Below are 13,444 nucleotides of genomic sequence, written 5' to 3' on the forward strand. Positions count from 1 at the left end.
TGGTTTGAGGGTAGGGACCAAATAAATTGATTTTTTCAACAATTTTTTTTTTAATTGGAAGTTGGAAGAGAGTTTTGGAAATTGTTTTCCTTAAGTTTTGAAGGGAAGTCATTTTCCTTAAATTTGAGGAAAATGAGTTGATTTGGAAAACATTTAACCCAACCAAACATGAGAAAATTGGAAAACATTTTCCGAAAAATATTTTCCTTCATACCAAACACACCCTATATGTGGAAAAGGTAGGAGGATGAGTCATGAGATTGTTTAAATTTGTTTGTTGTGATGTGAGGGGTTGTTGTAGTGAAGTAAGTTATATATATATATATATGTTCTAGACTATAATCGAAATCTCAGAGACACATCTTAACTAAACTAAGGTCTATTACCTCCTGAACTCATTTTTTATGTAATTTTATCAACCTTTTGGCTTACGTGGCACACTTTGTGGCTCTACGTAATTGAGGTGCGTGAGAGATGTTTGTATGTTGCATAAACTAAAAAGGTGTACAAAATTACAAAAAAAAATGGGGTCAGGGGATAATAGGACATTAGTTTAGTTAAGGTGTGTTTTTGGGATTTCGGTCATAGTCTAGGAATAATTGATCCTTATCCCTTCTATATATATATATTGTTATTTTAAGTTTTTTTTTTTATATTATCATGTAACCATGTCATTGAAATAATATACTATTTATGGATAAAAAAAATTAATATATATATAGATTTATAATTTTATTTATAAATAGGAAAAAATATCTGCTAGAATAAATAAACAAAAGGTGACATGATGATATAAAATTCATTACACGAATGGTAGAATATATACAACCTATAATCTGTTTGATTACGGAAGTCTAAAATTGCTTATAAGAAAATGCTTATTTTATAGAGTTAATGTGTCTGATCAATCCTTTTTAAGAACAAAAATTATTCGTGAATACTAGCAAAAGCTTTAAAAAAATAGCTTTTTTCCGGAAGCACTTTTTAAAAGATTTGTCAAACGCAAAATTATTGCTCTAATATTAATTTTTTTTTTAGAGAAAAAGTGTTTGTCAATAGTAGCAAAATCTGAAAAAATATATTTTCTCCATGAATACTTTATGAAAGTTTCGCCAAATATGAATAATTCTTCTCTAATACCGACAAAAATATTATTTTTTAAAATTGATTACGTAAACATAAATTGTTATTATTCAAAAATATATTTTTTCAAAAATAAATCGATTTAAAAAATCTGGCCCACACAATTTATTAATATGGTTAGTGTACTAGCTAAGTTAGAATACAAAGGACTGTGACGTTGGTGGACTTAATCCATGGACACTAAATAAGAAGGCAATTTTGATTTATTTGGCTTTTGAACAAGTAAATATATATGGATTGGGAGTACTCGAAGGGTAAAATAGGTATAAAATGAAGAATTTTCTCTATTTTTTTTTAAATTGAACAATTAAATGTATACATTTATTTTTAATATAGTAAATAAATAAAAGTAACCGAAGGAACTCAAATTGGATAAATAGATGTGAATTATCTATTTTTAGTATATAGTGAATACGTAAAAATAAACGTAAATAGTATCAAATCGTTGTGATTCCAATTAAGTCTTACGTTGTCAGTTCAGCTATCAATTTGAGAAGTTAAATTGGTTCCAACTATCACCTGTCTTCTACTTCAAAATATGGCCAATTAATGTACATTGCATTACGAGTATGAAAAAATCGAATCGATCGATAAATTGAACTGAAAAAAAGTGTTATTGATTTATTGAGTTAATAGTTTTTAATGGTTTTATAAAAAGAATAGTGGGTTATCGATTCGGTATTGATTTTTAATATTGGGCTATTCGTAAACCGATAACCATTAAGACTATAGTAATTTACTACTTTTACATGTACATAAAGATTGTCTTTGTCCTTTAGCCTTCGATTCACGCTACAATGACTTTGAATTTACAACTTCACATCATACAAAATGTTAAAACCTAAAGGAAGAATTGTATTCCTCTTAATTTCTCTGTGTTACATTTGTGTCGTTCTTTTCATGTTTGTTACTATTGTTTCTATTTTATGAGCATTTGTAAAGTTACAGTCGAGTCAAATTTATTAGACAAGTTATATATTTATTTTATAGGCATTTTCTCATTAATTAAACCGAAAACCAAACAAATAAAAAATATGCTCATTTGAAGTAACAAGTCTTGAACATCTTATTGATTAACAAGTTCATCAAAAGGGATACATTAATAGTGTCCTTATACTGAAATACAAAGGAAATAAAACTTGTAATTTAATTTCTAGAAAGAAATTAAAATACATTGCATAATACTAAATAGAAATTAAGTCATTTTCACTTGACTTTGTTTTATTTTTCATCAATACAAATATGAAATCATAGCTTATTATTATTATTATTATTATTAGGGATAAGGTATTAGTATCCCCCTAGAGTATGACCGAAATCCCAGAGACACACCTTAACTAAACTAAGGTCCTATTATCCCCCTAAACTTTTTTTTTTGTAATTTTGTACACCTTTTTGGCCTACGTGGCCTCCAATCATCTCCCACATGCCTCACTTAAGTGGTGTCACGGAGTGTGTCACGTAAGCCAAAAGGTGTACAAAATTACACAAAAAATGGGTTTAGGGGATAATAAGACCTTAGATTAGTTAAGGTGTGTCTCTGGAATTTCGGTCATAATCTAGGGGATACTCGTGTCTTATCCCTTATTATTATTCTTATTATTGCATTTGGACACTAATAACCAATTTCCCTTTATCCACATGTTGAAAAGGAACGTGTAGAATGTTTTAAACATGTTTTACAATACCAACCATCACTGCAATCCGATTGGGAATGACAAAACCTATTACAAGTAAACCAATGATTAATTTGCAGTTGTGGAAGCAGTCTCCTCTCGAGTCCTGATAAATCATTATTAACCTCTCGTACCGCTATCACTTGTCTCGATGACCAACATATAGTTACTGAAAATTTTCACAATAATAACATATTCAAAATAATATCGTCATATATGTATCATGAAAATGAATAAAGAGAAATGAATACTTACGAATGGTTGCTACGAAAAGAATAGTGAAAATGGAACCATGTTTAAGCAACGCCATGTATGTTATAAGGAAAAATAAATAAAACTTCACACTTTAGGAATTTTTCTTGTAGGTATATCTCATTATTTATCGAAGGCTTTAATTTATAGACCCTAGTAAGAACAAGTTGATCCCTAGCATGGGATTATAATAATGAATATATATATTTTTTATTATTATTATTATTTATTTCTTCACAACGTGTTTTTCTTTCTGGCATTCCATTTTTAAAATAATATACTTTCGAAAAAGAAGTGCATTTAAATAAAGGGAAAAGACTCAAATATGTCATCGAACTTTGAGAAAAGGCTCATTTATGTCATCCGTTAAAAGTTTGGCCCATCTATGTCATTTCGTTTGAGATAAGGCTCATCCATGCCATTATTTGTTAACAAAAAATAGTTCTGATTTTGCAAAATCATTTTTTATACGTGGTCAATTATGATTCAGCCACGTCATTAATTACAATTTTTTTTAAAGAAAAAAGGCTCAAATATGTCATTGAACTTTGAGAAAAGGCTCATCTATGCCATCCATTAAAGTTTGGCTCATCTATGACATTTCAGTTAACAAATAATGACATTAGTCATGAGTCTTTTCTCAATGTTTGATTAAGAAGGATTAATGAGGAGTAAATTGTGCTTTCTGGTTAGTACCTAAATAAAAATATAAAGTTGACCTGATTACTGATCCATTATGTTAGGAACTTGCATGTGAGAATTCTTGAGATGAATGTAATAAAGATCATTTTGCAATAATTTAAACAATTGATAATTGTGATTAAATCTTTCATAAATCGTTCTTATATATACTAATACTAGTTTAATTACATGAGCATGTGGCATGTTGGTGCATGCTAATCTTATTAATTTATTTATTTTTCCCATATACTTCTTTTCCACACCTCCTGGAAAAGAAGTTCATTTAAATAAATTTTTATCCAATTAAAAATACAAACTTGACCTTATTATATGATCCATTATGTTTGGGAATTGCATGTTAGAATTATTGAGATGGATCTAATACGTTTTCCCTCTGTTTCTAGTTAGTTGTTAGGATATGATTTTACACAATTCTTAAGAAAAATTAATTAGAAGTATAATTTGACTAATATATTCGGAGGAACTTTAGTAATTCAGTTTGTTGGCTATCTGAACTTTCATCTTGTTGGTTAGGATTAATCGATTCCTCATATTGTAATCCCCTCCTATATTTCCTTTACCCCCATTTTTTATTTTTATTTTTTTAAATTTATTTATGTTCCTTATAATTTAAGTCTAAAATAATTAATGTTTAGGACAAAATTGAATAAAAAAATTATTTTCTTGTTGATCTCTTAAATTGATAAACATTTGGAAAACCTACTATTTCTAGTATACAAGACAATACATAGGAAATGGAGGGAATATCATTTTGCAATAATTTACACAACTAATAATTGGATTCACGTTGGATAAATTTTATTGCTAAATATAATTTTTGAAAAATTATCCTTCCGAATAACGTTAGACTCATATGTTTGATATTTGCTCATGTATTATTCAATTTTAGATAGAATATTAAATTATAGTCTAAGATTTGCAATAACTTACAAAATTATAGGTCATGATCTAACATTTTCAATTTATTCAAAAGGGATATTTAGGTCACAAATTAAAAAGTTCATAAATTACAAAAATAAAAAATAAAAAATAAAAAAGTGTGTCATTATTAAAGAATTGTTCAAAAAAACGACCGGCAATTTTTGTTATCAATAAAATGAGGGACAATTTCCATTATTTTCTCTTCTCAATCAACTATACTAAGATATCATGCAAAATATAAGTACTCAATTAAAAAAGAGGAAGGTCATTCTCTTCATATAGATCAAAATGTAAGACAATTTGCATAGTACATAGAGAGGGAACAAAATTAGACAAGTACACTCCAACCTTTTGTATAACGATATAGTTTGTCCAAATACTTTTTGACTGTTTCAATGAAAATAAATTGTTATAATAACTGTTATAGAAAGGTCTGATGGTATATCACGTCATCGTCTGAGGACTCTGAATTCCTCTTTTCTCCCTTATTGATTTTGACATAGGAATATGTGATAAGTTGATCATAACAACACTATCTTCTCTCACACTACATGAATGTTTACATGAGAAAACACTAGACATATAATCCTTATTCTTCTTCTTCATCCCAATAAAAAAATCATCCTTGCTTAAACCACCAAAAAACTTGCCTTTTCTTGAAGTACTACTAGTCTTTGTACACTCTTTATATGCTATATAAAATGGATCATCATCTTGTTTCTTGATGATGAAACCCCTTCTTCTTGATGATGAACTCCTCAACTGCGGCGGACGCTCGTAAAAACATGGTGGTGGAGGAACTTTCATGCCATGAAAATCTAAATCCTTTGTGTTTTTGGAAGAAAATTGAATATGATGATCATATTCTAATTTTGTTTGTGTCACCTTGTTACTAATAACTCCTTTGAATTGAACTTTGTCCTTGTAATTAACATGACTCATGTTTTTGAATCAACAGAATGAAATTTATGGGGATAATTTTTAATATATGTTGATGAAGAAATGAATAATATAAGTTATGAATTTATATATATAGGGATTCTTCATAAATCATATACTTTATGCTTTTTAAAGGCAAACGCCGCAAATATTTCATTTGGTAGAAGTACATAAAACGTGAAGGGCAAAAAGTGAGTAAATTACAAAAACGTTAGGTACTCTAAAACTACTAACAGAAAAAGATGATGAAAATAGGGGGAAAAGATTAACCAAACACTTAAGGCTCGTTTGGCACGAGGGATGAGGGATAACTAATCTCGAGATTAATTATAGGATAAGTTTATTTCATAAAGGTTGGGATATAAAATCGCGGGATAACTTATTTCAGGATTAGTAATCCTGGAATTGTAGTGTTAATTTTATCTCACATTGAAGGTGGGATAACAATCCTGTGATAACTTGTTCCAAACCAAACGAGCCCTTAGTATATATATATATATAATAGACATCGACGAAATCAAAATTTCACGGGGTTTGTTTGAACCTCATTCGACAGAAAATTACATCATTTATATATTTTTAAAATTATTTTTTATGTATATACAGTAGATACTTTCTGGATACTGAATCCTCTTTAATTTCTTGGTGTGTTAATTTAATTATTTCTTTATATTTTAAACCTCCTTTGTGAATTCTGACGTCAATATTGATCCAAATGAACATCTTGCGCCCCTAACTTCGACGTTAGTTATATACCTTTTTTCTTCTTCTTAATGTCTACATCAAGAGAATGAGTAGATCAAACGTGTGACCTTAAGAAGAAGTTAGGAGAAACAATGACAAATTAACACTTAGATAAATGCATGACTTGGTTTATCAAGCAAAAATAGAGTATTTTTAATTAGTTAAAATTATATTATTTCCGTGATTGATTAATTAGTTAAAATATATATAAATATAAAATGTGAATATGTTGGTTTGTAAATTAAACAAACTTATAATACACGAAGAGCACAATTAAGGGAAAATAATTGGTGGGGGTTTTCCTTGTTTTGTGCTTTTGAGGTTAGGGCGTTAATTAGGCTAGTATGTTTACATATGTTTTTGTTAGTTTGGTGTGTCTTTTTTAATCCTTAGAGCAATTAAATTAATTAATCCATTTGGCTATGTGTTCTAATCAAAATGGTGATCCATTTTACAAAAATAGTTACTTAAAAATTTATAAAAAAAAGAAACAAGAAATTAAAATTTAGAAAAGGGGTTAATTTTTCGGATGGTAAACCTCTCTTACCTTCAATTCTAAGGTTATGGGTTCGAGTCATCAAGGAGCAAAAATGTGGAAGCTTCTAGGAAGGGTTAGAATTAAACGAGTTGGATTATGACCCACTTCTGAACTCATTTCAACATAAATAACTTTTGGTGGGTCACATTTATTAACTCATCACATTTTATCCGTATAAATTTAGTCCAACCCCATCTGATATCCCTAACTAAAATTAATTAATATGGAAAATAGCACTTTTGATCGTTCAATTGTTTTAATAATTTTTTATTATTTTAGACCTTGTGATATATGACTTAACACATTTAGCATTAATTAATTAAAAAGCGTGTTTTGTTGTATCTTATCTAGAAAAATAACTATATTTGGACAATATATATAGTCTAAGAGTAGCAATACAAACTTAACATAACACATATTTATTTGAGTAATGGAACAAAAAAAATCATAATAATTTGTAAAATATTCATAAGTAAAGAAATCAAAAATGTACATTTCTATTATTTGAAGGTTAAATTTAGAGAATGCTTATAAAAATAATATTCTAAAAATACACTCATAACTGACCACTTTATTTTATTGTTTAGACACGAAGAAAAGCCAAAAAAAAGAAACATAAATAGGCACATACATAACGGTTCTCATGCTCAGCAGCCAAAGCAGTTACATAAATACTTTAAATAAATGCCACTATTTAAATAATCTATTTCGAAACGTTCGATTCAAAACTTAAGATAACGGGTGTTAATCAAAAATAATTTTTTATTCAATTAAAATGAGTCCACGAGAGTAGTTATTGTTGTTGATATACGTTTGGAAGAGATATATTTAGTTTCTCATTTCGGAGAGGGAGCTTGAGAAACGGCTAACACACATCTGAAGAGGGTAGGAAGAGTGCAAATTACCCTATCCGTGGAGGTAGTGACAATGAATAACTATATCAGAATACTCATATTTAGTATCGACTTTGAGGTCTTGTTAATTCATATTCATATTGTTTAAGACTTATTAAAGGAAAAAAACACTTTTTATAAATTAAAAAATAATAATCATCGGAGTGACAAGAAAATCATACTCATGTTCTCTTTGGGGAACCTAAATTCGACATGTTTTACAGACGTTTCTATAATAGGTGAGTATCTCTCATGACTTATATTGATAGAAAAGCTAAGAAGTTTAGATCTGTCAAGTTAATGTTGAAAAACTATATGCACAGGGAAGCATATCGGAATTATACTGCTTACATGAATAACAGATCTGTCAAGTTAAGGCATCAAGTGTGGGTTCATGACATGTTATCAAGAAACATAATTTGCTCTTTTGCTACATGATAGATACAAAAGACAAAGTTTTCTGTGAAAATGTACAACAATCCTTTATTTACAAGACATATAAGTTTTTGCTACAATTACTATTGTTGTGTAGAAGAAAAAAGATGTATGCTGCTATGGTGTTTTAACTTTCTACAACTTACAAAACAATGTACTAAAAAGAACAAAAGAATCCAAATGTAAAACAGGACATAAAGGGGGAATATTATCATCATTCTTGATGGTTTTCTGTATTCAAATATATATTGTTACGCGTTTTTCTACTATTTGTTCCAATACATCTTGATGATCTTGGTGTTTGGGAGAGGCTTAACGTTTGGAGGAGAGGCAATAGAGCCATCATCTCTCCAGAGTTACCCCAGTTTTTCAAAATTTACATACCGCGCCAATGCCAGGCTCAGCATTATCCTGTCTTTGATTTGACAGTTGAGCTGAGTCCTGAGATAGTATATCCCCATGAAGCCTATTGATATTCTTCGACTAGTCAACCTGTTCACCGATCAAGTCTAGCCCAACGAGAAGGAATGATATACCTTGAAACAGCAAGAAGTAAAAGTGGATCCCTTGAGCTGATAGTAGGCTCCTAACTGCAGCTGTCAATAACAAGAAAGCTAAAGCCAATTCTTTTGTATAGATTCTGTTGTGCTTTTTCTTCCTCGAAGACTTTCGTGCTTTTTTATTAAATTCCTCCTTCAAGTCTCCTAAATTAGGCTCTGAAGTACCTCTTTGATGTTTTGGTTTTTCATCAACCAATAAGGAAAGATCATTCTCGGATGAACGTCCTGATTTCTTGGTTACGATCCATTCATAAGAACTTCCAAGTTGGAAGAGGCCTGAGATCATGGCATTGAACTTTGTCACAGACATTGTGTTCTCGAATAAGAGATATGGCACGATGAAAGGGAAGGATTTAGGGGACGGAAGTATATTGAGAAATGACATTGTGGCGGGGATGTAAGAGACAACCCACGTAGGGAGTGTAGCCTCGGGAACGAACATGGTCATAGGGAGGATTATACAGAACAAAGTGAAAGAGTAAAATGGAAGTATCAGTTTCCTTAGAAGGAAGAAAAGAAATATCAAGTTGCCTTTCTTCCAAATGCTTATCTGCATTAACCAAATTCGAAAGCATAATATGTCAGACAATACGCGAATTATCATACATAGATAGATCATAGATGGATATTCTATAAGTGAAATGAGCTATATACATTTGATTCAACGATGGCAGGAAAACAAAGACGGAACAACTGCATTGGCCCTGAATGCCATCTATGTTGCTGCTTCCTATACGCTTCGTATGATTCTGGTACCTCACACTGGCACTGAAAATGATCGATCCAAGAAAGTCTTTTACATTCTAAAGAAACATTTACTTGTGAGAAGTTAGCAACGAGTGAGCAAAAGTACCTCGACATCATTAAGAAAGATGAATTTCCATCCGTGGAGATGTGCTCGAACAGCAATGTCCATATCCTCAACTGTTGTTCTCTCCAACCAACCACCAGAACCTTCCAATGCCTTAATCCTCCATACTCCAGCAGTCCCGTTAAATCCAAAGAAATTCAGAAAGACCCCGTTCACTTGCTGTTCGACTTCAAAATGAAAGGCTAAATTAATGTGCTGCAGTCTTGTTAGAAGATTTTCTTCCTTGTTTACAAAGGACCATCTTGCTTGAACCAACCCTATATCCTCATTATCCTACAGTTCAAAGTCAAAAGGCGATAATTAATAAAATAAACTACATGCTCGTATTCTATACACACAATGTGATTCTATACGCGAAACATATACAAGAAACGAAGATCATCACAAGGAGAGAGGGTGGAGGGTATTGAATACCTTGAAGTAAGGAACAGTTCTCTTAAGAAAATCAGGTGATGGTTGAAAATCAGCATCGAAAATGGCAACAAATTCGTAGTCTTTGACATAGCTGCAATTCATGGCTGACTTAAGATTGCCAGCTTTGTAACCCTCTCGAATCACCCTATGACGATAAACAATGTTTACACCATCCTTCTGCCATTTATGTACCTCCTCTTTGATCAACATCTGAGTCGTGGAATCGTCAGAATCATCAAGAATTTGAATCAACAATTTCGATTTAGGCCACTCCAAACTAGACATAGCTGCAATAGCTTGCTGATAAACCTGATACCAATTGCCAACCAACACTCAATTTTCAGACAAACAATAAACATATAAAACAAGACTTAACACAACGAAACAACAACTACGCTCCAATCCATACTATATTAAGGTTCGCTACATGAATCCTCAATATCCATTTAGACCCCTTTCATTCCACTACTCAATAAATTGACAACATTCGGAAAATCAAGAAATTCTTAAAGAATACAACAACAACAACAACAAATGGAGGGTAGTGTGTACGCAAACCTTACCTCTTCCTTGAAAAGGTAAACAGACTGTTTCCAACAGACCCTCTACTCAAAACAGATGAAAAAGACTATAGTATCTTTAAAGAACAGAACAAATTACCTCTTTTTCATTACACATGGGGATTTGAACAAGAACCATAGGATAGTAACCACCATCACCATCTTCAAGATCCACCGGACCATCTTTCAAAACCGGCTTAATCTTCCATATACGGATCCATAAACAACCCAAACACAAGATCAATCTATCCAAACTCTGGATAAAGAAGAGTACAATACACACATTTGCCAATGATCGAAGAATGGGAGCAAAATACTCCACCCTAACCACAACCCATATGGAATAAAGCAAATCAAAAACACCCTTCACAGCTAATGGATTTGCCAATGTATACAAATGCTGAATATGAAGATCATAAGTATTAAAGTGCCAACCTTTATAATATGCAGCTATTTCAAAACCTAATAAGATTAAAGAAAACCAAACGAACACCTTTATACAAGAATAGAACCAACTATTGCTGGTGGAAGAATCTGTTTTTCCAGTGGCTACACGACGACGGATAACGGAACCAAAACTGAACAATGCAGAGGCAATAGAAGTTAAACAACCTGCTGCTTTATGTGCTTTGAGAAGAAGAACCCATGTTAGTTGTTTTGCATTCTTGTTTTTCACCTTTTCACCTTTTGTTAACAAGAAACTATCATCCTCTGATGGAGTTTCTAGCTCAACCATGGACCAGTTATTTGGATTCTCCATTTTTACTACTACAGGGGTACCCCTTTGGGTTTCTTTACCACCCCACCAGCTAAAGGGTGGTGTTATTGATGATTTTGGTGAACACCCTTCTGGAAATCTTGGACAAAAATGTGAAAAAGATTGAAACTTTACGTCGATTTTAGCTCAAAATGATGAAAAGACAAGAGTTCTTGGCAAAACAAATGCCAAAAAAGACGAATATTGTGGCGTTCTAACAACGACAGATCAAACAAGAACTTGAAGAATATTGGCCTAAAAAGTGCTAAAGGTTGAAACTTTATGATGATTTTAGCTCAAAAATGAACACATAAGCAAAACAAATGCCAAAAAAGACGAATATTGTGGCATTCTAACAACGACAGATCAAACAAGAACTTGATGAATCTTGGCCTAAAATGTGCTAAAGATTGAAACTTTATGATGATTTAAGATAAAAAATGAATACAATACGACGAAAATATAGAATTCTTGGCAAAACAAATGCCAAAAAAGACGAATATTGTGGGGTTGTAACAACGACAGATCAAACAAGAACTTGATGAACGAAATCCTGAAAAAGTATTGTTATTATGGTAACACGTCTTTGATTTTGATTTGTCAATCTTAGAAAAAAGAATGGAAAATCAAAATCAAAAACAAGAAATTAAACGCCCATCATGTTTTTCTTGAAATTTTGATTTTCAAGAAGATGAAAATAGACAAAACAAAATAAGAAGAAATTTAAAGAATGTAATTTCAATAGTTTCTTCCTTTTGTTTTGATGGATTAAGGTAAGAAAAATCCAGTTTTTTTTTTTCTGTTTTTTGAAAGAGGTTATTTTAGCTATCAATCAAATATATATATATATATGCATGGAAGTTGATAAAACATTAATAAACGATATTAATTTGAAACAAATACTAATTAATACTCCTCCTCTATGTTCCTTTTTAGTTGTCATGTTGCGATTTTCGAGAGTCAACTTGACTAATTTTCAAAGCTAAATTAAATTACATTAATTCGATATTTTAAAATAAAATTTTAGATATTCAAAAACTATACAAAAAGCATTATAGATTACAACATTTTTTCATATGATCAATACGATGAAAAAATACATCTTAAAATATTAGTTAAAATTCATATCGTTTAACTCTTAAAAAAAACTATGACAACTAAAAAAGGTCAGAGAAAATAGTATATGATTACGTAATTATGTGGTTTCGTTCTTATCACACACAAGAAAATAAGTGTAGTGGATGATTAGATAAATTAATTATCCTATCGGCGTATTAATTATCATCAAACGTTTTGCATTAATTTGGCAAAGATATACAAAAAGATAAAAATATGTTTTAGTGGTTTTCCTTTTTTAAGGTAAAAGATTTTTTGTCAATTTGACTTTTGTTTATGTTATCCATAGAGGAAAGAGTTAACCATCGCAGTTATGGGTGTACAAGTCAAAATCGTAAAGTCAAACCGAATCGACAAATCAAATCAAACCGGAAAAAAAAAATGATTTGTGGTTTGGTTTGATTGGTTTGGAGGTTGAAAAAAAACCCGACTACTCTTGATTTGGTTTGGTATTAAAAGAAAAAAGTCAAATCGAACCCAAACCAAACCGACATAATATATATATATATATTATTTTATTTTATTCATAGATAAAAAATATAATTTATTATCTACTTTGTTAATATATTTTTAGTTAGTTTATAGTTTTCAATGTTTATATATTTTATTTCAAATTTGGGCTTGGAAAATTTTGTAAATATTTTATTTATATATGTTGACACCCAATTTTGACCCTCCCCAATAGGAATTAATTTTCAAGCTTCTTAAATTCCCAGCGATTTGAATTAATTAACTTTATAAAATTCAAAATATTTCTGAAGTTATTTTAAATAGTGTTGTTACTTTTTATAATTTTAAATAATATATATGTTTTAAATGATTATGTATGCAACTAGTATATTTTATAAATATTTCGAGAATCATCTCAAAAAGATTTTAATTTTAGTAAGTATTTTATTAAATTAGTTTAGTTTAAATTATGG

The 13,444-nt window shown here is 30.4% G+C and overlaps 1 protein-coding gene across 1 annotated transcript; it reads right to left on the minus strand.

Annotated features, from left to right (window-relative positions):
- Nucleotides 1-8,277: 8,277 nt before the first annotated feature.
- On the minus strand, nt 8,278-11,552 carry LOC102593638 (probable xyloglucan glycosyltransferase 12; the record flags this gene model as incomplete). The annotated part of the gene is made up of 5 exons (XM_006342610.2): nt 8,278-9,353; nt 9,458-9,571; nt 9,657-9,947; nt 10,089-10,397; nt 10,749-11,552. Coding segments are annotated over 5 exons (2,145 nt in total), but the record flags the coding sequence as incomplete, so codon positions are not given.
- Nucleotides 11,553-13,444: the final 1,892 nt, after the last annotated feature.

Source organism: Solanum tuberosum, unplaced genomic scaffold (genome assembly GCF_000226075.1).
Source record: "Solanum tuberosum cultivar DM 1-3 516 R44 unplaced genomic scaffold, SolTub_3.0 scf00034, whole genome shotgun sequence".
Classification (NCBI taxonomy): domain Eukaryota; kingdom Viridiplantae; phylum Streptophyta; class Magnoliopsida; order Solanales; family Solanaceae; genus Solanum; species Solanum tuberosum.